The 27917-nt window shown below is 40.6% G+C and overlaps 1 protein-coding gene across 1 annotated transcript in view; it reads left to right on the forward strand.

Moving 5' to 3' along the window:
* Window positions 1-3686, forward strand: part of LOC114654210 (phospholipid-transporting ATPase ID-like) — a 197297-nt gene extending 193611 nt beyond the window's left edge. Inside the window, 1 exon segment of the mRNA XM_051930080.1 lies at window positions 3019-3686. Coding sequence (XP_051786040.1) covers window positions 3019-3288 — 270 coding nt within the window. The 3' untranslated portion in view covers window positions 3289-3686.
* Window positions 3687-27917: the final 24231 nt, after the last annotated feature.

Genomic DNA, 27917 nt, shown 5'->3' on the forward strand with positions numbered 1-27917 from the left:
AAATCACCCCGTAAATGCACACATTTAATTGCACATGTGTTAATATGTATGCTTACACAGTATTAAAAGACACTCAAAAATTAACGTCATTTACCTTCGTTCCCGCGTTTGACTCGTGCTGTAAATCTCTTCCTTGTTTTTAGTTCACGTGATTACGTAGGAGGCGTGATGACGCGATACGTGACTCCGCCTCCTCCATTAGAGTATATGGACAAAAAACAGGTTCCAGTTATGACCATTACACGTAGAATTTTGAAATGAAACCTGCCTAATTTTTGTAAGTAAGCTGTAAGGAATGAGCCTGCCAAATTTCAGCCTTCTACCTACACGAGAAGTTGGAGAATTAGTGATGAGTCAGTCAGTGAGGGCTTTGCCTTTTATTAGTATAGATACACTGGGAGTAACTGGTAGCTGGTCTCATTGATAGCAGCGCATCCCGGCTGTGAATGAACAGCACCGGCCACACACCTGGGATTTCCTGCGCAGGTAGTGCGTTAGTGTCCCTTTGGATTCCAAAGGCGATAACGATCAAAAATAAGAAACTTTTGCAAATTTTATAAAGCATTTTATTGAAATAGCTAGTAAAAGAAAACAAAAAGAAACAATTTAACACGATTTAAGAACAAAAAGCAGGTACAAAACACGGAGAGATGCACTGAGAGGTCTGCTACAGTGCAGCGACTGGATAAAATGGTTGTGAAGGCTCATCTATAAAAGAGAAGCACTTAACTGAAAAGAAAAGCATAGATTTAGAAATTGAAATTTTACAGCAATTACAATGAGATATTCATAGTCACAGCTAAGGAAGACAGTAGCTTACAAAATGGCACTGTCTAATTTAGATACAGAAACTACAGTTTCTTAAATTATCATGAACAATTTGTTGCAAGGACTCAGCCATTTGCTTCATCTGTTTTTTTTAATGACATTTACAAGCTGATGTTTCTGTCTAAGATACATTAAATATCGGCCAGAATTACTTTGGCACAATTAGGCAATCTGAGATTTACATATAGATGCGTGTTTTTCTTTCTCAGCCACTCTCTGAGATGCCATGGACTACAATGTGGGGTGCTTAGTGATACAATGGGTAAAGAGCATTTTGTAAAAGGTAGAATTTGTTAGAGACATCATTTAAAGCAAATCTGAGATAGCAGATACGCAACTGGGGAAAAAGCCAAAGTGTTTTCTAAAACAAGCAGGAATCTTATTTTTAGAAGTGCTTATATAAATGCTAGCCACTAAGCTGGTCAAATGTTCTATAATATAGTTGACTTGTGTGCACATTAAATGTGTCAAATTTCTTCTACTTTTCTGCCCACTCTGTGCCATTGTGCAGTGTGGCTGCAGAGAGCTTAAACACCTAAATGTGACAAGGGTAAGCTTTCTTGAAGGATTTTACTAGACGTACCTTATGTAAACTGAAATATATACAAAGGAAACATACAAGTATTTACAGGTGTACAACCAAAGACAATAAGTAAGAAGTAATGATTTACAAAACAGTAGATAATAGACAGTATACATTAAACAATATAGCTTTAAAATATAAGACACTTACAAGACGAGTGATTTCCAGGGTTGGATCATGACAAGAGAAGTGCATAGACAGAGATTCAGATTGCTGTGTTCCACAACTAACCAGACCCAGGGTTTTATATACTGTACCTTAAAGATGCGTTTTGGACTTGACCAAAACAAAAGATAAAGAGGATGCCTATGAGAGATGCAAGTGGTGCAGTGTATTTAAATGTTCATTATGGGACCTACATGCTTTATGTGAACTTCATGGGCATTTGTAACACCACTGTGATTGTGGGATGTGACTAACAGCTGTATTAATAAATGACAAGACAAAGGGGATGCACATTTCAACAAATAACTAACAGCTAACAGCATGTGGGACAGAACATCTACCATGTTTCAGTTTTTGTAATGTTCTAATTATTTGTTGCCTCTTCATGCTTATCCACCTTCATATGATCCAAGTTCTTATATTTATTTTTCTTCCATTTTTACAAGAGAATATCGATTTTTGACTGCTTTATTGTAAAACTTACTTACTAGACAAAGCTGCCTCATCCAAACAGTCTTGATCTATTTTCTGATTCACAAGGGGCCATACCTTTAATTCCAGCATTATGGTGCAAGGTAGGAACCAACAATGAACAATGTGACAGTTACTCACAGGTCATATTCTCTCTCACATACACACACATACATGCCCATGCTCACTCATACTGGGACAATTTCCAGTCAAAAATCAACTGTACAAAGAAGTCTTTAGAATCCATTCATCCATCATCCAACCCGCTATATCCTAACTACAGGGTCATGGGTGTTTGCTGGAGCCAATCCCAGCCAACACAGGGCGCAAGGCAGGAAACAAACCCCGGGCAGGGCGCCAGCCCACCGCAGGGCACACACACCCACACACCAACCACACACTAGGGACAATTTCAGATCGCCAATGCACCTGACCTGCATGTCTTCGGACTGTGGGAGGAAACCGGAGCACCCTGAGTCAACCCACGCAGACACAGGGAAAACATGCAAACTCCACGCAGGGAGGACCCGGGAAGCAAACCTAGGTCTCCTTACTGCAAGGCAGCAGCGCTACCACTGCGCCACTGTGCCACCCAGTCTTTAGAATGCTGGAAGAAATCAAACCATTTGGAGAAACAATCATATAGACTGTATAAAACATACAAATTCCACACAGATAATTGCCTAGCCTAGGAGTAAAGCTAAACTTCTATAACTGAGACAGCAATGCCACCGTAATGCTTCTATCGATTATAATAAATATGGAATTGAGTATCTCTGATGTTGTAAGTTGTCCAACAAAGTGAACTCAGTGAAACAAGTGTAACAAAGCATACTAGAGCTGTGCTATAATCCTAAAATTCCTCATTACAGGGGAAAAAGGGGACTAATACTACATCTAGTTGAAGAAACCATCAGTTTACTTAGCAATGGGAGTTTACATCTATAGCATTAACTTTTTGTTCTTTACAGGTAAAACGAAAGGTCGACAAGATGGAGCGAGTCCCTCTACCAAGACCCAGTCGTGCCCGCATAAGAAGGAGTAGTTCCCGCCGTTCAGGATATGCTTTTTCTCACGTACAAGGTTATGGAGAATTGGTCACATCTGGCAGATACCTACGGAAACGCGCTGGTGGTCGACTGGCTACTTTCAGCCCTAGAGGAAAGGACGCTAATAAACAGATTGTAAATGCCACACAAACATACAGAATGTTCAGAGAAACTGACAACCAGAACTCCTAGCAATTATAGAGAATGTTATGCCATAACCACCAAAAGATGTCACTTTGTGTATATTGAAAGTTGGCAAGCCAAGATTGCAACTATGGTGCCAAATATTCAAAGGACCGGCTAATCAATGCCAAATATATAAATATCAACACTTTGTATTTTTTACTTTCAGAAAATCGTTTAAAATAAATACCAGATTGTTTAATTGAAGCAACTTTCTGTTTGAGTCCTCTGCCTTTGAATTGTGTAATCGATAAACTGGAGACTGCTTCAAATGGGAAACTGAAGAAGGTAACTTGAGATCTTTTCATTTTTCTTGAAGGTTTACATTCTTTTTGATTCTGGAAGTGATGCCTTAAACGCTACAAATCTGCAGCAGAACCCTCAAATTTCTGTACTACAGACACTAAGACCTTGTACAATAAAACAAATAAACTATAACTTTTCAAAACTTGTGCTGGTTTTAAATTGAGACAATAGTTGAGTATATTAATCACAAATATACATTTCCAGGATGAATGTCTCCAACAGAAAGGAATTGTGCTGGACTAACATGAGATTTAATACAGTAATATAAAATTAGAATAACCTGGTACAGGCTGCATTTTGTTAAACGTTTCCTATTCCTGTTTGATTTTTTTTTGTTATTCAGTGTCTAACTGTGTCCATCTTTGCCCTTTCTTTAAAACAGCAAATATAACAAACAGTTGGTTTTCCTGAATCCATCTTCTTCAACAGCCCCATCTTTGCTTATGGCAGCAGACTCTGGACAAACCAGCATATTAATTCTGTTAGACCTCAGTGCAGCATTTGACACTGTCAGACATGACATTCTACTGTCCAGAATGGAGAACATGCTGGGTATCTCTGGCACTGCCCTCCAGTGGTTCAAGTCCTATCTGACTGATAGGCAAGAGTTTGTTAGTCTTGGCAACAGCAGATCCAGCTCAGCGCCGGTCACACAAGGAGTTCCTCAGGGCTCTGTCCTCGGTCCTCTGCTTTTCTGTATTTACATGCTTCCCCTTGGCCATATTATCCGTAGCTATGGACTGGGTTATCATTTTTATGCAGATGATACTCAACTCTACTTCAATGTTAAAAGTGGAACTTCATCAGAGCTTTCTCAACTCACAACCTCCATCCATCCATTTTCCAACTCGCTGAATCCGAACACAGGGTCACGGGGTCTGCTGGAGCTAATCCCAGCCAACACAGGGCACAAGGCAGGAACCAATCCCAGGCAGGGCGCCAACCCACCGCAGGACACACACAAACACACCCACACACTAGGGCCAATTTAGAATCGCCAATCCACCTAACCTGCATGTCTTTGGACTGTGGGAGGAAACCGGAGTGCCCGGAGGAAACCCACGCAGACACGGGGAGAACATGCAAACTCCACGCAGGGAGGACCCGGGAAGCAAACCCAGGTCCCCAGATCTCCCAACTGCGAGGCAGCAGCGCTACAGCACTGCGCCACCGTGCCGCCCAACTCACAACCTGCCTTAGTGAAATTAAAACCTGAATGGAGCAGAACTCTTTAAAATTAAATTGCAATAAAACTGAACTCCTGCAAATTGGGACTAAAATGCAACTTAATAAAATGAGCTCCTTCCCAGTCTATCTTGGCGGTGATCGCATCAGACCTGCCTCTACTGTAAAAAATCTTGGTGTCATTTTTGATTTCTCCCTCTCTTATTCTGCCCACATAAATCCCATTAAGAAACTTTCTTACTTTCACCTCCATAACATATCCCGTGTTCGTTCCTTCCTCTCCTTCTCTAATGCTGAGAAACTTGTCCATGCTTTTATCACATCCCGCATCGATTATTGTAATTCCCTACTGGCAGGTGCCCCTTCTAATCTTATATCACAGCTCCAGCTTATTCAAAACCCAGCTGTAAGAGTCCTTACTCGAACCAGCAGCAGCGAGCACATCACACCCATCCTGCTCCGTCTTCACTGGCTCCCTGTGGGTTACAGAATCGAATATAAAATCCTACTAATAACCTACAAAGCCTTAAATAACCTCGCGCCAAACTACATCAGTGACCTTCTCCATCACTATGTGCCTGCCCGCCCACTAAGGTCCTCTGATTCTGGTAATCTTGTTGTGCCCCACACTAATCTATACTCCATGGGTGACAGGGCCTTCAGCTGTATAGCGCCCAGGCTCTGGAATGACCTGCTAAAATTAATCAGGTCAGCTGACTCCATGAATTCTTTTAAAAAACAACTCAAAACTCATCTGTTCAGGAAGGCTTTTAGCTCTACTTGACTTTATTACCCTTCTCTCAGTTTACTTCTCTGTCAAGTTGCTAATGTAACCTATGTGTGTGTGTGCTAGACCATCAATTATGTTGTCTGGTTTTTTTATCCAGAATTCACTGTCTTAATCTTCTTTATTTATTCATCTGGTTTGTACAATGCTATATACTGTATACACTGCCATTCTTTATTATATTCTGTAAGTGCCTTGAGCATGGGAAAGGTGCTATATAAATAAAATGTTTTATTATTATTATTATCAAAAGAAATATTCACACTATACAGAGTAATCAAAAAGATATCTGGGATTTTAAGATATATATCTCTTTTTATATGGAAAGATATTAACTTTTTATTTTGCAAACATTTGGTTCATTCCAGTACATAACATCATACCCAAATAGTCCTTAATGTGAGCATTTATTTGTGACTTCAGTGATTGTAATTTTGCTAGACTATTTCCCAAAATTCACATTTTTGGTGCAGTACTGTAGAAATGAAACTATCCAGAGGCTGAGACTTTTAATCCTCCTTTTATTGCAATTGCAAGGAAAATTACATAAAAATAATACATTAACAAAATAGATTCTCTGCATAAGAAGTGAAGTACTTGACATTCTGTCAGTTTCTACTCTTGTATGCTATTGCATGGCTCCCTTTAACGAAGGAAAAGTTGGTCTAGAGGTCAGCATCATTGCTCCTATAGCTGCAAATGAATTCCCACCTCAAAATGTTTTAAGCTATGACATGAGCTCATCTGCAGATTTTATGAAGTAACAATTTAAAAAGTCCCATTGGCCTTTTCTAAAGCTCCATCTGGCCAATTAAGGATTGTGTAACCTTAGCACTAAGAAATTATTGTATCTTTCACAAGTCTACATGATGTTCTGTTTCTGTCTTACATTGAACATTTAAAGCATCATCATTAGTATTAATACAGTTTATAGTCAAATGTACACCTTAGCTATACTATTTACATCAGCTGTGGAAAACTAAGAAAAAATGTTTTTTATTTGAGTAATAACATTTAATTGTGCAATGCACAACTTCAGAACTGTAATGCACTTAGGCATTTAATCAGTCTGCAATAGACTGCACACATTCTTGGTTTCTTGATAGCAGACAATTTCCTTTTATACTACTACAGAGTAAGTAATAGTTCTTCTTCAGATGCTAAAGACTGTCCCTTTCTAGTCAAGTGGTTATAAGTCTTGGTCCTGGGGATCTACTGTGGGTGCAGGTTTTTGTTGCAACCAACTTTGGCTTTAAATTGGACTACTAGCCTAATTTGTTTTGGGATCAAGGTAGAAATTACAAAACTAAGTTTAGTAAATTTTCGTTAAAATCTCCTAAGTAGTTATATGGAAATATTGTAGTTTTTTTTTCTTTTTTTACTTTTTAATAGTATTTTCATCCTGATTTCTGGTTTTCCAGGTGTTCTGGCTATTTAATCTTTTATTTACTAATTGGTGGGTCTGACACTGAAGTACTGTAGTTGCAGCCTTTCATCATTCACCCTGTTTTCCAGGGTGTCTGCTTTGGTTGTTTTTAGTTGTCATTATTAGAAAAATAATACGGTAATAATAATAATCAGCACCTCCAAATCCGAGACCATGGTCCTCAGCCGGAAAAGGGTGGAGTGCCCTCTCAGGGTTGGTAGCGAGATCCTGCCCCAAGTGGAGGAGTTCAAGTATCTCGGGGTCTTGTTCACGAGTGAGGGAAGAATGGAGCGTGAGATCGACAGGCGGACCGGTGCGGCATCCGCAGTAATGCGGGCGTAGCATCGGTCTGTCGTGGTGAAAAAGGAGCTGAGCCGCAAGGCGAAGCTCTCAATTTACCAGTCGATCTATGTTCCTACCCTCACCTATGGTCATGAGCTATGGGTAGTGACCGAAAGAACGAGATCGCGAATACAAGCGGCTGAAATGAGTTTCCTCCGCAGGGTGTCTGGGCTTTCCCTTAAAGATAGGGTGAGAAGCTCAGTCATCTGGGAGGGGCTCAGAGTAGAGCCGCTGCTCCTCCGCATCGAGAGGAGTCAGATGAGGTGGCTCGGGCATCTGATCAGGATGCCTCCTGGACGCCTCCCTGGTGAGGTGTTCCGGGCACGTCTAACCGGGAGGAGGCCCCGGGGAAAACCCAGGACACGTTGGAGGGACTATGTCTCCCGGCTGGCCTGGGAACGCCTCGGGATTCTCCCGGAAGAGCTAGAAGAAATGGCCGGGGAGAGGGACGTCTGGGCATCTCTGCTCAAGCTGCTGCCCCCGCTACCCGATCTCGGATAAGCGGGAGACAATGGATGGATGGATGGATGGATGGATTATTAGAATACAATGAAGGGAGCAAACTACACATAATAAGGGCAAAATAATAGGAAATTATCAAAAGATAGTTAAGCATGTAAAGCTATAGCAAAAATAGAAGTATTTCTAAAAGTCTTATAAATATAAAAATATTTCTGTGCTTTTTAAAATGCAGAATAATAGAAAAAAAAGTCCAGTTATTTAAATAAGATCAGTTATTATCACTAATTGTGAATCTGATTAGAACAAAAACCAGCAGCCATAAGTGGGTCCACAGGACCGATTTTGCTATATTATTTTCTTCTATTTCATACAAATTGAATAAAATCATAAATGTTTCCAAGCTATCCAAAATACACAATACATACAGTATCATCAGCTCCACCCTGAAACCCTAAGTTACTCAGTTTATAGATATTATACTCTGCCCTGTGTTCTTTCAAGCCATGATAAATGTTCTTGACAATTATTTCTCAGTCCTGCTTAAATACCTTGAGTGTGCACATAATTTTATATTGATTAAATGGGAAAGGCTTTGTGTTTATGTTTAGATGTAAGACTAGGCTCATTTAAGCAAGACTTTTTGAAGTCTCAAATTTCAGAAGACTGCTTCATAGCTTACACCTACAGATGCACTTATCTTCTTTTTCCCTTCCGCCTACAGACTCATGTTTTTATATTACCTAAAAACCTTAAAGTACCATCTAACATTATACCTACAACAACATAGTAATTCAACATTATGAAAGATAGAAGATTAATATTTCAAAATAGGACATTGAACCTTTCTTCAAGCCTATTACATATATTATCAAATGCAACAGAAACAATAACATTCTCAAACCACGTCAGTGTTTTGAAGCTCTCTAGTTTTGCTTTGGATCTTGTTGCACTATGAGATACTGTACTTTCAGATGGTCATCATGTGGTAAGGATAAAGGAACAGTATGAATATTTAGCTGACATATAACGAATAATCAGAGATTCCACATACTTGTCCTATAGAGGCCAAAAGAAAAATGCAAGCAGTTCAGTGAATACTATTTTTTGACATGTTTTGTATGCAAGTTGGAATAATTGTCGACCATGAAGATACTAGAAAAAGGCTAAAGCTGATCCAGAAGCTGGGGCGGGGCTCTGAGAAACAGACACAAATGGTGGCCACCTAATAGAATAAGTGATATTTTTGCTATAATTTGCTTGTGTTAGTTTCACAGAGTTTCTGCCCCTCCAACGGAGAAGCAGCAAAAGAAGCCTTTCTAGATAATGAAGGGAATAGTGTGGAGACTGAGGAAAGGCAGCCAGAATTGAGGTGAGTAAAGGCAGTATTACATTACATGTTTGTGTGTATGTGAGCATGACTGAGCTAGAAAATTCAGAAACAAGTTCTCCATGAGCTTCTAGCTGAGTTTGAAATACTGTGTACACTCTCATTTGCGACTTGAGCCATTCTCCTGGTGCAAGGCTTAGGACAGTAGGTCAGGAGGCTGCAAAAGGAGTTGTTGTTGTGCTTGAGCCAAGTGGGGGCAGTCGTGGAACTGTTGAGTTGTTGTGTTTGAGATAGGAGACTGCAAGGAGTTGTAGAATGGGAATGATTCAGTGTAGAAGTGGGTTGGGCCCCGTGGTGCACTGGGCCTTGCCTTTCCTTCTTGATGCGTCCCTTATAAAGTCTGCTGGTGAGGGGGCTGACAAGGAGTGGAGTCCTTCAATACCACCTTGGATTAGAGACAAGAGTCCATCCATCCATCCTCTTCTGCTTATCCGAGGTCGGGTCGCGGGGGCAGCAGCTTGAGCAGAGATGCCCAGACTTCCCTCTCTCCAGCCACTTCTTCTAGCTCTTCCGGGAGAATCCCAAGGTGTGCCCAGGCCATCCGGGAAACATAGTCCCTCCAGCGTGTCCTGGGTCTTCCCCTGGGCCTCCTCCTGGTTGGACGTGCCTGGAACACCTCACCAGGGAGGCGTCCAGGAGGCATCCTGATCAGATGCCCAAGCCACCTCATCTGACTCCTCTCGATGCGGAGGAGCAGTGGCTCTACTCTGAGCCCCTCCCGGATGACTGAGCTTCTCACCCTATCTTTAAGGGAGAGCTGAGACACCCTGCGGAGGAAACTCATTTCAGCCACTTGTTTTCGCGATCTCATTCTTTCGGTCACTACCCATAGCTCATGACCATAGGTGAGGGTAGGAACATAGATCGACTGGTAAATTGAGAGCTTTGCCTTATGGCTCAGCTCCTTTTTCACCACGACAGACCGATGCAGAGCCCGCATCACTGCGAATGCCGCACCGATCCGCCTGTCAAAGTCAAAGTGAACTTTATTGTCATCTCAACCATATATAAGTATACAGATAGACGAAATTGCGAAGCTCAGGGTCCACAGTGTAACAACATGATGTGCAAATAATAAATTAAAAATAGAATTAAAATTTAAATTAAAATTAAGATTTAAAATTTAAATTAAAATTAAAACATAAACAAGACAAGATATTGTGTAAAGACAAGACAAAGAAGTAGTAGCAATATCGATGTGTAAGATATGTAATATAATGAATAAATAATAGATATAGATAATACAGAAATTATCAGTGTATGATAATAGTTGTTTAAGATGTGTAAACAATGACAGGTCAGAATGTTTCACAGCAGAAGGATAACAAGAGTCCATGTGAGGGGTGTAAGGGGTCCTGCACAATGCTGCGGGTCTTGCGGACACTGCATTTGTAAAATATGTCCTGTAGTGAAGGGAGAGGCACCCCAATAATGTTCTCTGCTGTCTTCACTATCCTTTGCAGGCGCTTGCGGTCGGATATGTTGCAGTTGCCATTGCAGACAGTGATACAGCTGGTCAGAACACTCTCAATGGTGCCTCTGTAGAACATGGTGAGGATGGAAGGGGGAAGACGTGCTCGCTTCAGCCGCCTCAGGAAGTGTAGTCTCTGCTGGGCTTTCTTGATAAGTGATGTGGTGTTATGTGTCCACGTAAGTTCCTCAGTTATGTGCACACCGAGGAACTTGGTACTCCTAACAGTCTCCACATCTAAACTGTTGATGCTGAGTGGGATGTGGGCAGGACATGATTTTCTGAAGTCCACAATTATCTTTTTTGTCTTGCCGCTCCATTCTTCCCTCACTCGTGAACAAGACCCCAAGATACTTGAACTCCTCCACTTGAGGCAGGATCTCGCTCCCAACCCTGAGAGGGAACTCCACCCTTTTCTGGCTGAGGACCATGGTCTCGGATTTGGAGGTGCTGATTCCCATCCCAGCCGCTTCACACTTAGCTGCGAACCGATCCAGAGAGAGCTGAAAATCATGGCCTGATGAAGCAAACAGGACAACATCATCTGCAAAAAGCAGTGACCCAATCCTGAGTCCACCAAACCGGACCACCTCAACACCCTGGCTGCGCCTAGAAATTCTGTCCATAAAAGTTATGAACAGAATCGGTGACAAAGGGCAGCCCTGGCAGAGTCCAACTCTCACTGAAAACAGGTTCGACTTACTGCCAGCAATGTGGACCAAGCTCTGACACCGGTTGTACAGGGACCGAACAGCCCTTATCAGAGGGTCCGGTACCCCATACTCCCGGAGCACCCCCCACAGGATTCCCCCGAGGGACACGGTCGAATGCCTTTTCCAAGTCCACAAAACAACACTCGGGTTCAGATTGGGGGGGGCCATTCCTCCCAATCATGCCCTTCCAGGTCTCACTGTCATTGCCCATGTGAGCATTGAAGTCTCCCAGTAGTACGAGGAAGTCCCCAGAAGGTATGCCCTCTAGCACCCCCTCCAGGGACTCCAAAAAGGGTGGGTATTCTGAACTGCTGTTCGGTGCATACGCACAAACAACAGTTAGGACCCATCCCCCCACCCAAAGGCGGAGGAAGGCTACCCTCTCATCCACCGGGATAAACCCCAATGTACAGGCTCCAAGTCAGGGGGCAATAAGTATGCTCACACCTGCTTTGAGCCTCTCACCAGGGGCAACTCCAGAGTGGTAGAGAGTCCAGCCCCTCTCAAGGAAATTGGTTCCAGAGTCCAAGCTGTGTGTCGAGGTGAGCCCGACTATATCTAGCCGGAACCTCTCAACCTTCAGAGAGGTGACATTCCACGTCCCAAGAGCCAGCTTCTGTAGCCGAGGATCGGACCGCCAAGGTCCCCGCCTTCGGCCACCACCCAACTCGCGCTGCACCCGACCTCCTTGGCCCCTCCCATAAGTGGTGAGCCCATGGGAAGGGGGATCCACATTGCCTCTTTGGGCGGTGCCTGGCCGAGCCCCATGGGTGCAAGCCCGGCCACCAGGCGCTCGCCATTGAGCCCCACCTCCAGGCCTGGCTCAAGAGGGGGGCCCCGGTGACCCATGTCCAGGCAAGGGAAAACGCAATCCAAATTTTTTATTCATCATAGAAGGTCTTTTGACAAGAGTCTGTGTACAAAATTCCCTGCTTTATGCTTAACCTAGGCAAGACACCAATGCTATTTTCATAACATAAATGAGAACTACAACTAAAAATATTGTTTCTTTTTATAAGAACGAGAACTGAAATTAAGGCAAACTAGACAAACTAAAACTAAATAAAAGTAAAAAGTAATGATATGTGAATGAACTAAAATGAGAACGAAAATTGAGTAAAAATGAAAAAAACAGCAATAGCATTTTCGTTCAGTCCAGTTCAGTCATGCAGAGGGGTTGTTTGTAGGTCGCCCTCAGCGTTCAGTTACGTTACGCTGATCAATATGGTGCAACTTCCGTAAAGGACTGTTTGTTTGTTGAGCACATTTGGCTTGTCGGGTTGAAGCAGTAAGCACTTTTTATACTCAAAAAAAATGCTGAATTTGCGCATTTCCTGATCAAATATAAGGGAGAAACGCGAGGTGTGGCAGCGACGAGACGAGCCTCAGACTGCGCAGTCCCTCACACACGGGGTTGATGCATGCAATTGGCACGTGCCTTTTGTTGTCTGTATGTATGTTGCCAATATAATGTTTGCACATGCTACTACCCTGATTTTCCGCAGTCTGGCTAATATGTTTAATGAATGTGTGCAACATATCTAGTCTTGCTGATTGGACATAAAACCGCAGGCACAAGGTGAGGCAGACAGTACCGTGGTGGATGTGAGCCCAACAGGTGCTTGTTGCTGCTGTTCTTCTACACAGAGGTTCCGGGCACCAATAAGTTAACGATATCAGTCAAGTCAAGTGCAGCGGTCCATATTTTTTCATTTTTTGTTCCGGCTGCCTGCCAAAATGGAAGATTGAAACTAAAGGTAAATAGGGAGGACTTTTGTAAGAAAGTGACGGAGATTTTCATGGAGAAGGACAGGCGCATGGACTTCATTTACAAATAAAGTTAAGACCATAAACGGTTTTCAATTTTATAAAAAATGGGATCAGACTAAGAAAAAAATCCAATATTTAAAAACTAAATTTTGACCTTAAATAAAATATTATTTTGTTTTTGTTGTTATCCTTTTGTTGAACAGTCTATTAAAATTGATTAAAGCATCAGAATTAAAAGCTTTTAAAAACAACTAAATATTTCAATTAAGGTCAAAATTGAAATCCATTTTTTTGTACACCACTCTATACATTCAGTTGTAGTGAAGAAGTATGAATTCGGAAATTGCAACAGCAAATTTAGAACACAAGGATGTTGTCGAGCAAATGCACTCTCTCTCGCCTCTATAAGTGTAACTTTTTTTCTTAGCCAAGTAGGTACCTTACCTATCTGTGTGTAAAGAATGCTGATATGATATGAAACATAACCAGTAGACAACGTGCATGCTGCCAATTTAATAGTGAATAAGCTACTCTTTTGGATTCATATATTTGTAAATTTGACTCTGAAGGAGTCAGTGCATCACCAGCCATGAACATCATCGCATGTCACTGCTTCAGTACTGCCAGAAGAAATCGTCAACATACAGTCTTCTGGCGCCAGTGGCCAAGGACCTTGTCTGTCCACCTGCATACAGGCGATCGTCAAGCAAATATTTTCAATGTGTGGTTATCTGTGCAATGGACATCGTTGGTTGGTTGACTCCACTGAAAATTAGAATCAAATAAAAATTAATTTTATAAAATTAAAACTAAAACTACAATTAAAATCAAAACTGAAATATCACCGCAAGACACACCCCACAAGACACGCATGCACTGTGTTTTGTTCCTGAATTGTAACGTGCTCACAGTCTCTGCCTGCTTGTTTGTGTTTAAGTTATAGTTTGCTGCTACCTTTTGTAACTGTGTGTTGTGCGTTACTGACAAAATACCAACAAGAATAATAACAACAACATTTGTATAGCAAATTTTCATACAAACAATACTCATACAAACAAGCTCAGAGTGCTTTACATGATGAAGAAAGAGAAAAAAGACAAATAAATAATTAAAATTATGGAACACTAATTAACATAGAATAAAAGTAAGGTCCAATGGCCAGGGAGGACAGAAAAAACACACAAAAAAAAAACCTCCAGACAGCTGGAGAAAAAAATAAAATCTACAGGGGTTCCAGGCCACAAGACCGCCCAGCCCCCTCTAGGCATTCTACCTAACATAAATGACCTCAATCAGTCCTCATTGTATTCAGGGTTCTCATGGAAGAATTTGATGATGACGGTCATGTGGACTTCTGGCCTTTAATCCATCAATGTAGGGACACCACGGTGCTTTGATTAGGTGGTGGTGGCGCAGATCGCCACCATAGAAAAATGGAAAAAGAACAGAAGAGAAAGTAGGGGTTAGTCCGGATTTTGGAGCCACCATGAATAATAATGATAATTAATTGAATATACAGAGCATCAGGATTAAACCAAGATAAAGCTATGAGAAAGCCATGTTAAAGTAATGTGTTTTCAGCAGTTTTTTTTAAAGTGTCCCACTGTATATAGGCTGGCGAATTCCTATTGGCAAGCTATTCCAAATTTTTGGTGCATAACAGCAGAAGGCCGCCTCACCACTTCTTTAAAGTTTAGCTCTTGGAATTCTAAGTAGACACTCATTTGAGGATCTAAGGTTACGATTTGGAGTGTAAGGTGTAAGACATTCCGAAATAGAAGATGGAGTGAGATTATTTAAGGCTTTTTAAAACGTAAGCAGTATTTTAAAGTCAATTCTAAATGACATAGGTAACCATTGTAGTGACATCAAAACTGGAGAGATGTGCTTGGATTTTCTTTTCATAGTTAAGATTCTAGCAGCTGCATTCTGCACTTGTTGCAAATCGATTGATATCTTTTTTTGGTAGTCCTGAGAGGAGTGCATTACAGTAATATAGCCAACTGAAAACAAAAGCGTGAACTAATTTTTCAGCATCTTACAATGTTATAAGAAGTCTAACTTTTGCTATATTTCTTAAGTGAAAAAATGCTGTCCTAGTAATCTGATTAATATGTGATTTACAATTCAGGTCAGAATCAATAGTTACCCCTAAATTCTTTACCTCCGTCTTGACTTTTAATCTTAATGCATCAAGTTTATTTCTAATAACCTCATTATATCCAATATTGTCAGACACTAAAATTTCTATACACTATGTATACACCTCTATTAAAGTACTTGAAGCAAGCTGGAAAAGAGTGTTATCTACTCTCTGGTGTAGCTGCGGTTCTTTCTAGCTGAAGAATTAGGCCAGCAAGTGTACAATCAGCAGAGTAGCGTATAACTGTCCCTCAAAAAGTGGTCATTCGAGCTGGATCATACATAGACTGTGCTATGGCTACATCTAGAGATTTTTACAGTGAGACACAGACAACAAATCCTTGTCCAAGTCGCACACAGCATGTCCCAGCTTACTTGGAAGACTTTGTGATTGATCATCCACTGCCACGTAACATCCTTCCTGAGACTGCAGGTGTGCCCACAAGAACAGAAGTTACATATTCAAGCCATAACTCGTATGGGAGCTATTTCACGCAGATTACTAATGTGAAGAGGGAGAGCATACATTTCTTAGAGTCACGTTGGAGAGCTCTGAGTAATGAGATGAGGGAGCTTCAGATTGTTATAGACAGTGTTATGCAGGAAACTGAGGATTGCTTTCATTCCGAGAGTTCTGTGCCCCATTGTTCACAACATAGGGCACAGTCAATTTCTCAGCTAGCTCTTTACACCAATTTAGCAGCCCTGTCAAGTTCACAATCTTATGGAGAGTTAACTAGATTCTCTAGATCATATTCTTGGCCACAGCCAGCTCATATGCAGCCTGTACCAGCTCCAGTGCAGCCACAGTTCCAGCAAGCTCCTTTGCAGTCTGTGCTAGCTCCAGTGCAGCCACAGTTCTGGCCAGCTCCTTTGCAGCCTGCGCCAACTCCAATGCAGCCACAGTTCCGGCCAGCTCCTGTGCAAACTGCACCAGCTCCAGTGTAGACATCGTTTCAACTGCTGCCACAGTCCTCAATTTCTAATTTGATTCAGCACTACTGAAGGCAGCCTCCTCTGCTCATTTATACCCCCACTGATCCTAGTGTGTGTGGATTAATGGAAATGGCAATTACATCATCATATGGCATACCAAAACCAAAGTTAGTAGTCTTTTCATCAGGCAAAGAGAGGTGGCTTTCTCATGCTTAAGGATTGGACAGTATCCTTGGCCCTCATCACCATTTAACTGAAGATTATAAGTACCAAATATTGCTTGATCATCTAGAGCTATCCACTGCTATCAGATTGCTAAAAGGTATGTCCATTACCAATTCTTTACACTAGTTCAATGCAAGCTTTAGAGCAAAGATACAGTCAACCAAGACAGTTAGTTCAACATGAATTGAAGTCAATTCTGAACACTCTGGCCTTATAGCCAGGTGATGCTCAAGGCTTTGAGGACTTTGCTACTGCTGTCAACACCTTGGTGGGCATGCTTAACACTAAGGATGGGCCCACTTGAGCTGAACTACAGTGTGGATCTCTTGTAGATACATTGCTAGCTAAACTGTCTGCGAACTATAGAGCCTCATTTATAGAACACTGCTTTAATAAACACATTATTATGAGTGGCAGTGCAAGAACATACACTACCAGAGCATATTGCAGAGTGGCTTGACTGGAAAGCTCAGGCCATACAGATATCCTGATGTGCAATAGAAGCAGTCAAAGGAGAGCACTACCGAAGAGAGCAGAAGTTCTTCAATTCTACAAAGACCAGAACAGCCACAGTTCTTATAGGAAATGAGCACCACCTGCCTTCTGTTTCAATATCCGGTGCTCCATCAACTGACACTAAAGCAACAAGTACAGCTAAGAAGCGGGATCCTTTTTAAACCATTTTGCCCTTATTGCAATAACTGTGAGCATTACCTCAATGCTTGTGAAACCTTCAGCAAATTGAGCCACACAGAAAAGGAGAAGTGGGTTATGGAACAAGATTGATGTTGAAGGTGAGGCCAAGGTCACAAGCAGGATAGCTGTACACTCAAGAAACCCCTGTTCGACATGCGGAGGTCAACGTTTACTTGTACTTCATGACATTGCTTCTGCTACAGGGAATCAGAGCATTCTTACAGTAAGTACATCTTCACCTCATTTTTATGTTGATCAAATCTGCCACTCAGGCAGGGTGATGCTAAAAGTAGTCCATGTATGGCTATGGAGTGGATTGAGAATATTAGATACATATGCTGTGTGAGATGATGGCTCTGAGAAGAGAATTATATTGCCAGTAGCTGCCAAGCATCTTGGACTGAAAGGAGCCAAGGAGATCCTGTCACTGAGAACAATAAGACATGATATTATTATTATGCTGCTGTTTCCTTTGAGATATCTGCCCAAGCAGACCATAAAGTAAAATATTGTATTCAAAGGGCTTTTACTACCAACGAACTGAACCTGGTTGAGCAATCTTGCCCCGTATTGAAAAGAAAGTATAAACACTTAAGAGATATACCAATCCATGGCTTCAGTAGAGTTCAGCCCCTGCTTCTCATAGGGTCAGATTACCCTCAGCTGATTACTTCTACTGCTCCAGTTTGGATGGGACCCCCTGGGGGCCCTGTGGCAGTACAGACACTATTAGGCTGGACAGTCCAATGGCCCACAACCATTTTGCATCACCCTTCAAATGAAAGTTCTTATGCCACACCACATTACTCTCTCCCACTCAAGAACTGCATTATTATGTGGAGAGGCTTTGGCAGCTTGATATATTGCCACACAGGAAAGAAAGGGAGATCATGTGCTCAAAGCAGGACAAAGCTGCACTGGACACTCTGGAGGGAAAAACAACTTGTATCGTAGTCAATGAAGTGAGTTGTTATGCAATACCATTCCTGTGGAAGAAAGATGCTACCCTCCTTCATACACCACCTTCTTCAGTTATGGCTCTTTTAAGAGCCACATAGCACTGCCTTCTCAATACTCCAGAACTGGCAGCTGTGCATAACAAAGAAATACACAAGCTTATAGAGGAAGGTCATGTGGTGAAAATACCAAGGGAAGAAGCTGAGAGATCTCATCAATCATGGTAGTTTCCCCAGCATATTGTACAGCACAATTACAAGGCCAGGTTTGCATTCAACTGCTCTTACAGCTACCAGGAAATTAATCTAAACGGCAAACTTTTGCTTGGACCAACATTAGGTCCATCACTACTTGGAGTACTGCTTTGGTTCCAAGAGCACAACATTGCAATAAGTGTAGATATATATATGGGCGATGTTTCACCAGGTCTGGTTACTTCCAGAAGATCAACCACTCCTACGTTTTCTTTAGTGGAACTTGGAAAGAGAACACATCCCAGACATATATGAATGGCATGTGTTACCCTTCAGGACTACCTATAGTCCATGCTGTGCCATATATGCCCTTCAGAGACACATAAAAGACAACTTAGTTGACAGTGAGAACATGGTTCAGTCAATACTGCAGGCAGTATATGTTGATAATTGCTTACAATATTTACAGACACAACACCGGGCCATAACGCTTATCAACACATTGAGATCCTTATTGGCAAGAGGAGGTTTTGAAATAAGACAGTGGGCCAGCAATGTCCTTGAGTTTATAGCACACCTACCCAATGAAGCCAGATCAGAAGGCAGTGAATTATGGCTTACCACAAACAAAGCTGACACCACACTGGGACTTATATGGCACTGCCCCTCTGACACTTTGATATACAAACACTGACCTATTCACAGAACCTACAATGAGGATACTGGGAACACAATACGATCCACTGGGGTATATAATTCCTTTCACTATCAGAGCCAAAATCCTGGTGCAGATGTTGTGGAGAAAGGTTATAGACTATGATGACCCTATACCAGAAGACCTCCTACCAGACTGGCAGGAATGGATGGAGAAGCTTCCCAACCTACAGAACATAACCATTCCCCACTGTTACACTCCTGCATGTGACCAGTCCAACTCCACAATCGAGCTACATGTATTTTCTGATGCTTCTGAAAGGGCATACGGTTCTGTGGCTTATCTTTGGATAGAGGAGAGCAACCAGATTCATGTGGCATTTATCATGGCAAGATACAAAGTGGCACCTAAAAAACAATTATCTATGCCCCATCTTGAGCTTAGTGCAGCACTGTCTGCAGCTCAGTTGGCAAGAATGCTGAATCAGGAACTCACATTGAAAATCTCTTGGACAACCATGTGGTCAGATTCGACTACAGTGCTGCACTGGATCAGGTCTGAATCATGCCAGTATAAAGTGTTTGTGGGAACAAGAGTCGCTGAGATACAAGATCTGGTTGGATCTGAAAACTGGAGTTATGTTGGTTCAGACAGTAATCCATGCTGATGACATTACCTGTGGCAATCCCTGTTGAGTTTATCTCTGCCTAGCAGATTCAATCATGGTCCAGCATTTCTACATCAGTCTCCAGCCCATTGGCCCGTTTGCCCTATTATGAAGATAGAAGAATCAAAGGAGCTCCGTAAGTCCACATTTTGTGGTAATGTATCAGTTAAAAACACTCCCATACTTGACTGGAGTAACTGCAAAACATGGGATGATCTCATTATGGCCGCATATCATGGGGCTGCTGTTTCACTCATATCTGCAGACGCACACATAGAAACAAATTTCTGTCCTCCAGAGATCACAGTGTGAGTGTCCCTGAAGAAATTAGTGCTCTGAGGGCTAACAAACCCGTGTGTTCTAACAGCTGTTTAAAATCACTTGCTCCATCACTAGATCCTTCCTTGGGTCGACTCAGAGTGGGAGGGAGACTCCGTAAGGCTATTGCATTACTAGCCTTAGACCACCATGTGACAATGCTAAAAATTCAAGATTATGACAATCGTCTTTTACACACTGGTCGCGATATAGTATTTGCAGAACTAAGAAGAACCTACTGCATACACAGAGGTTGTCAGGCTGTAAAGAAACACCAGAGAAGTTGTGTGCAGTGTAGGAAGTGGCGCAGTAAACCAGTTGTACCTAAAATGGCTGATCTTCCCTCAGCTCGACTACGAATTCATCATCCCCCATTCTGGTCAACAGGGATTGACTGTTTTGGTCCAAATACAATCAGGATTGGCAGAAGACATGAGAAAAGGTGGGGTATAATGTTCAAATGCCTTATTACAAGGTGTGCACATCTGAAACTGCTATGTAGCATGGATACAGAGGCTTTTTTACTTGCAGTCAGACACTTGGTGGCAAGAAGATTACAATGTAATCTTTTACAGTGTAAATTTGTGGGGTAGCTGTATAAAATTCCCTGCTTTATACAGGGTGGTCCAGATCTAATTATGCAATTATTGCTTTGCATTGCATTAAAAGTTGCATAGTAATCTGGACCACCCTATACTTAACCTAGGCAAGATACGTCCCACAAGACTATTGCGCATGCATGGCATTTTGTTCCTGAATTGTAACATGCTCACAGTCTCTTCCCGCTCGTTTGTGTTTTTTAAATTATATTTTGCTTCTACCTTTAGTAATAATGTTTTGTGCATTACTGACAAAATACCACACATACACTTACGTATACACATTTATTAAAGTACTTGAAGCAAGCTGGAAAAGGGTGTTATCTACACTCTGGTGTATGGTTCTTTCTATCTGAACAATTACAGTAGGCCAGCAAGTGTATAGTCAGCAGAGTAACGTACAATTTTCCCTCACAGTCTTCTTGGCTAGGCAAAAATGTCTGTGGTTGCCACTCTCGATTCTCTGGGATTGGGACTGTGCAGGTGGAGCAAGTGAGTTAGTGTGAGGGATAGATAGGGAAAACAAAACAAACACAAAATATATAAAATCTATTTAGAAAAAGGAAATATAAAAATATATTGCAGGGTGAGCTTAGGGAAGCATAGGTAAGAGTAGGGCTAGCTTAGTTATATATAAACTGCTCATAAAAATGAAAGGAACACTTTGAAAACACATCAGATCTCAAAGGGGAAAAAAATCATGCTGGATATCTATGATATGGATTGGGTAATGTGTTAGGAAGAAAAGGATGCCACATTGTTTGATGGAAATAAAAATTATCAACCTACAGAGGGCTGAATTCAAAAACACCCCGAAAATCAAAGTGAAAAAATGATGCAGCAGGCTAGTCCATTTTGCCGAAATTTCATTGCAGCAACTCAGAATTGTACTCAGTAGTTTGTATGGCCCCCACATGCTTGTATGCATGGCTGACAACATCAGGGCATGCTCCTAATGAGATAACGGATGGTGACCTGGGGGTTCTCCTCCCAGATCTGGACCAGGGCATCACTGAGACCTGACCTGACAGGGTCTGATTGACCGAAACATAATGTCCCAGAGGTGTTCTATTGGATTTAGGTCAGGTGAGTGTGGGGGCCAGTCAAAATGGTATCAATTCCTTCATCCTTCAGGAACTGCCTGCATACTCTCGCCACATGAGGCCAGGCATTGTCGTGCACCAGGAGGATCCCAGGATCCACTGCGCCAGCATAGGGTCTGACAATGGGTCCAAGGATTTCATCCCGATACCTAATGGCAGTCAAGGTGCCGTTGTCTAGCCTGTAGAGGTCTGGGCGTCCCTCCATGGATATGCCTCCCTAGACCATCACTGACCCACCACCAAACCGGTCATGCTGAACAATGTTATAGGCAGCATAACGTTCTCCATGGCTTCTCCAGACCCTTTCACGTCTGTCACATGTGCTCAGGGTGAACCTGCTCTCATCTGTGAAAAGCACAGGGCGCCAGTGGTGGACCTGCCAATTCTTATATTCTATGGCAAATGCCAATCGAGCTCCACAGTGCCGGGCATTGAGCATAGGGCCCACTAGAGGATATCGCGCCCTCAGGCCACCTTCATGAAGTGTGTTTCTGATTGTCTGGTCAGACACATTCACACCAGTGGCCTGCTGGAAATCATTTTGTAGTGCAATGGCAGTGCTCATCCTATTCCTTCTTGCCCAAAGGAGCAGACACCGGTCCTGCTGGTGGGGTAAGGACCTTCTACGGCCCTGTCCAGCTCTCCTAGAGTAACTAACTGCCTGTCTCCTGGAATCTCCTCCATGCCCTTGAGACTGCGCTGGGAGACACAGCAAACCTTCTGGGAATGGCACATATTGATGTGCCATCCTGGAGAAGTTGAACTACCTGTGCTACCTCTGTAGGGTCCATGTATTGCCTCAGTTACCCTGACCATAGCCAAATGCAAAACTAGTGAAAAAACAGTCAGAAAAGATGAGAAGGGAAAAATGTCAGTGGCCTCCACCTGTTAAACCATTCCTGTTTTGGGGGTTGTTTCATTGTTGCCCCTCTAGTGCACCTGTTGCTAATTTCAATAACACCAAAGCTGCTGAAATTGATTAACAACTTAACTGACCAGAAGTTTCATTGACTTGATGCTATACTCTGATTAAAAAGTGGTCTTTAATTTTAATACTGGGATGAGGTTGAGTGTGTTAAAAACAGTTTGGGTGATTTTGTGTATGTTATATAGTGTGTTAAAGGGATCCATGTGAGTGCATTTAAAACAAGTATGTGTGTTTGAGAGTGTTTGTGTGTGGTGTTGTTTGAAAGGATGAGACGATTAATAGAAATGCGTACAAGAATGGAAATTTGTTTGTTTGTCTGTTTAAGTTAAAAGAGCTCTTAATTACAACTGAAAGACATATGAGCAGGTGGAGTAAAATGTCTCTAGGTTAGGCATGATAACGTATGAGTACCTCAAATGAAGGGAGTATTTTTAATATAAAAAAATGAAAATTTAAATGGAAGGAGACATTCTTTAAAACAGTGAGGAAGATTAGCAGTGGCTTCCAGTCCAGATAGTGTTCCAAACTAAAATATGCAAAAAAGAAGAGGCAAAAGGGGGGTTAACTAACAGGAAGATAGGTTGGGTTTTTTCTGCAGAGTCAACACTATGGAAAACATGTAATAAACATCTGGAAAGATAACAGTGAAAGATTGTGCAAGATCAACTGGCTTTGGCAGAAGGTTATGGGGAGAAGAAATTAATGTTATGTAATCCAAATAAAGTTAGAGTATTTTCTTAATTTAAGATTCTGTGAAGATTAACTGACAAAGGAATGGATTCTCCTTTCTTAATATGGACAGGAATGTGCTAATTTCCTAGAGGGCATTTAAATAAAGAAAAAAAACACAAATTTTGTGTTGTAAGGAAGTATGATATATTGATTTCTTTTTGTGTTATAAGTAACATATTTTTAATGTGAAATAGAATGGAATACTGGTGTTTGTATGACTACAAAGCTTATGAAAAGTTCACTTTATAATTTGATGCTTTGATGAAAAATTCCAGACATTTTTATTACGATTCTAAAGCCTAAGGTAGAAATGTATGTGGTAATTTAATTAGTGCAATAAATTAGTAAAGAAAGGAAAAAATAAATAATACTTTGGATGTATGTAAAGAAACGTTAAACTTTTAGAAGGCAGGTTATAAGTGGTTAAAAATGGATTCCAAAATAATTGTTGCTGATATAAGTTGCCTTTGAAATAATTTAAGGGAATTTGAGTGGGAAGGGATATTTTATACCACTTGCCATATTAATCTTAGATGTATACAAATAAATTTCTTACATAAAAGGGAGAAATGTTTTTGAGACTGCACATGTGTGAACAATGTCTTAAAGTTAGAGAAATGAGAAAGAAAATGTGGAGTCTGTCTTAGTTTATGTTGACCTCATGTCTAAAAATAATTGAGAATTTATCCATCCAGGCTGAATTTCTTTCTTGATCTCTGCTTACTATGCTGACTGAGAGATGTTTTCTGGAGGACACTGGTATACATTGTCATCCAGTTAGTGGAAGGGTACAGTGAACATGGAGACAAACTTGTATTTTAGAAACATTGGCTAAAATTTTCTTGCTTTTTACAGGAACCTCCACAGAACGTGGCTCTTTAACAAATAACCTCCATAGCAATCTACTTTTTCTTTTGTTTGTTCTCCATTCCTGGATATATTTGAATTCTCTGTGAGACAATTATGGCATTTGACTCTTCTCAAATTGTTATATCAATGGGATCAGTGAAAGGGTTTCTACTACCTGACACCCTCATGCTCTACATTTCCACTTAAATTAAAATGGTAATGGCAAGATTGACACAAGTGTCAATAGGGGGGAAGGGTTGTTATAGTAACTTAATTTTAATTTTTTGAAGCCATTTTTCAGTTATGTGCCAATAATTTGAATATTATTATGAAATCAATTTTTGCAATGATTATTAAGTACTTTTCCCTTGGTATATATTAAGATTGATTTCATTTTTCAACAATTACAGTACTTGTGATTGATGATATATTTTCAATTGAGCAGCCAAACTGGATACAGCTTTAAAGGAAAGCTTTCATTTAAGAATTTATTTATGAATATAGTAGCCAAATTGAGAGGGTAGTTGAACATTGTGCTTATCACCTTCAGAGTTCATTTCAATTATTAAAAGCAAATTGGCCCAAACACAAGCACAGACTGAATTGAAATGACCATCTGTTTTACTGTTAGCAATATTTCTGTTATGGTGTACCCCCAACAAAATAGATCTGACACCTTATGAGACTTTATTTTTGGAATCCATAAGTATCTACTAATGAAGAACTGCAATGATGACTAACAATAATTGAAAATTTTTAAGTCTTTACACCTGCAGGTAAAAGTTGCTTATCTTAGTATATTGTAGATGACAGCATTTGAAGTTGAACCTGGAGATTCGGCCGTGATAAAGGTCTGCAGACAAATAAATCATCTGCCTCCAAGGAGAAACCAGCTATACCAGAGAGGGGTTCAAGTCGTAGATCAGGCCATCGACCAACTGACTACTGAACAATGTGTTTAAATTCCAGTCCAAAGCATCACTGGTCCCTGCTGCTAACAACTCAACTATGCGGGTAATGGTTGACGCTAAAAAATCATCATGGGTCCCGAATCGTAGATGGCATCCGTCTACCTTGGAGCAAGACTTCTAGATGTTGTCTCTTTTGCATTGGGGTATTGGATCACAGGACCTGATTAAATTCTCACTGGAGAAGAATTTTTGTCTCCCTTCTTCTCTACAGGGTTTGATGTTCTTTGTCGGAATCCACTTTACGTAGCTACAGTTTGTCTACTTGCTTGACAATCAGGTAATTGAGTTCTTCCTCCATTGTTCTGTAGTCTTTCAAAGAGGATTTGAATCATGGAGTGATGGAAGGCATAGAAGGAAAAGCTAAACATCTGCAAGCACAGCAAGGCAAATAATCCATTTTCTTAAGCAACATGTATTTATTGAATATTTATATTAATGGGAATACTGCATGATTATTATGAATTCAAAGTAGTTTAGATTTAACTGGTATAGCAATTGGGATAACATAATTAAATAGGTTAAAAAAAAATGATTAGCATAACATAATCGGTACCAGGTGTATAAGCAAAAGTGTAAGAGTAAATATTTCCAGCTGTTTTTATATATGCCCATTGATATTAAAATGAGAAGATTAGTTACATTTAAGGACCAATGATTTTTGTAACCTAGAGTTAATCAAAATCTAATCTAACATAGCATAAAATGTCTACTTTGGATTATTCTTAGTCATTGATTTTAATAATATAATGAATAATATGGATCTTAACAGAACATCCACATCCATTAGTATAGAATGATAAAGTTTAGGCTGACATGTTGATGGTGATACAAGACAAATGATTAATAATATGGCTTACTGAGCCTAAGCATGATAGTATATAAATAAACCAAGTAATAATTTGGCCTGAAGGAGATGGAGTGTCTTATGCATGGAGTGGTGAATGTGCAGTTTGTGAATTGAAAAGCCCAGATGGAAACCAAAGACCCCAGCTGATGACAGAAGATTTTAACCTTAATAAGAAGCTTGGGTATTGCCCTTGCAATTTAAATGTGACCTTAGAGAAGAGCCAGTGCCTTCCATTTCAAATAGTAGTGCTGACGTTCTCTAAAGGGAGGATTATCTGTCAGCAAGATAACTGTTGGCTTTTAAGTGATAAAGGTAGTAACCTAGTTTAAGACCACAGTTGAATATAAATTTGGGCAACTTTGTGAATGAAAGCATCAGGATGTGAGCATGGTGGCATGTATAAGGGCTTCATCTCTAATTGTTATGTACATCAGTGGCAATATAAAACTGGACATTTTTGAGTTTTTAAGATAAATATTTGTGCCTGTGTTGCCACCAACAATATTATTAAATTGTCTGATTGCAGATACACATACAGAGCTAGGTACATTAAATAGTTACTTTAGAAAATGGGAAAACTATAATATTGACTGAGTAATTGATTGCAATGTTATTTAACCACATTTAGGAGTTATAAGGTTATGGGACAGTTTTAACACATGATTTATGTATTTAGTATACATCAATATCAGAAAAAAAGGCAAGACCAGCATAGTTAAGATTGGCTCCATTCAAACCTTTGCCAAAGTAAGAATTACTCTCTTCATTGCAATGTTGTGTCCTTAAATGGTATTTTGTTGCCTACTGCCCTTATTCAGATCATTTATTGTCAAAATTGCCATGAAACAAAATACTGTGCAAATTGTTGTAGTACACACTCTAGCAGCAGATGATTTTCTTCATTTATTGGATGAAGTCTTAGAACATGAAATGAAAGAAACTTTTTGGGTGATGTGCTATTAACTGCTCTCCAGGAAGGTAACCCTCTATGGTGCACAAAGTGTCTGGGTTGAAGTCCCTTTACCACTAATGTGCCTTCCACAATTAAAGAAATGGAGTGAAAGACTTTTTGAACTTTGTTATTTGCTCAATATCCAAATGTTGTTTTTTAATCAATATAATTGCTATAGATGTACTTTGATTCACTTTTGATACTTTTCTTGATGATTTGTGTACAAGCCATGATAACTGATTTGACAATAAGGTGGGTCTATGATTAGACCCAAAGTGGGGAAAATGTTGAGGTTTAGATCAAGGAACTAAAACCAATTGGTTTATTCCATGAAATGACAGCTTTATGTACTCTGCAATTGTTTCTTATGCTCTGCAATAAAGTTTAAATTCTGACTGCCTTTCTGAAGACTCTGCTTGTTTTTTCTGTACTCTGGAGTTGCTTGATATCTTTTAAGTGGCTTAGACAGGCACTATTATTTTACAGGCCACTGCTTTTGTTTTTAATGTGGCCTGCTTGCTTTTCACTTGCCTTGTTTTCTATGAACCAACGATGCTGTGTTTTTGAGGGAACTGAGGAAACAAGTTTTTGTTTTGGGACAGGGTGACACTGCTGGCCCTTTTGACTCACCAAAGTCTAAACAAGTTTTTGGAAAATCCTTCAATGCCCTCAGACTTAAAGAAAACTAAGTAAACTTGCACGCTAGCGCAGAAACACTTTACACATATAAACTTTTTAGCATTTAAATGTATATATTAAGGCTCATGTACATTTCAGATGATTGGATTAAAAGCAAACTGTATTGTGTTAGTGAATTATACAGGAGTTTTAAGAATTATCAAGGTTAGCCCCTGTATTGTTAAGTATGTGGCTGCACGTCACTGACTGGTGACACAGCTGCCTTTGTGCATAGGCTGCAACATAGGCATGTATACATACATTCTAGATAGCTTTTAAGTTCCAATGTCAGTGCTTCCTCATGAATCAATAGTGTTTTATATCAGCTGGCTTTGAGCAT

The sequence above is a fragment of the Erpetoichthys calabaricus genome, chromosome 7 (assembly GCF_900747795.2).
Source record: "Erpetoichthys calabaricus chromosome 7, fErpCal1.3, whole genome shotgun sequence".
In the NCBI taxonomy this organism is placed as follows: domain Eukaryota; kingdom Metazoa; phylum Chordata; class Cladistia; order Polypteriformes; family Polypteridae; genus Erpetoichthys; species Erpetoichthys calabaricus.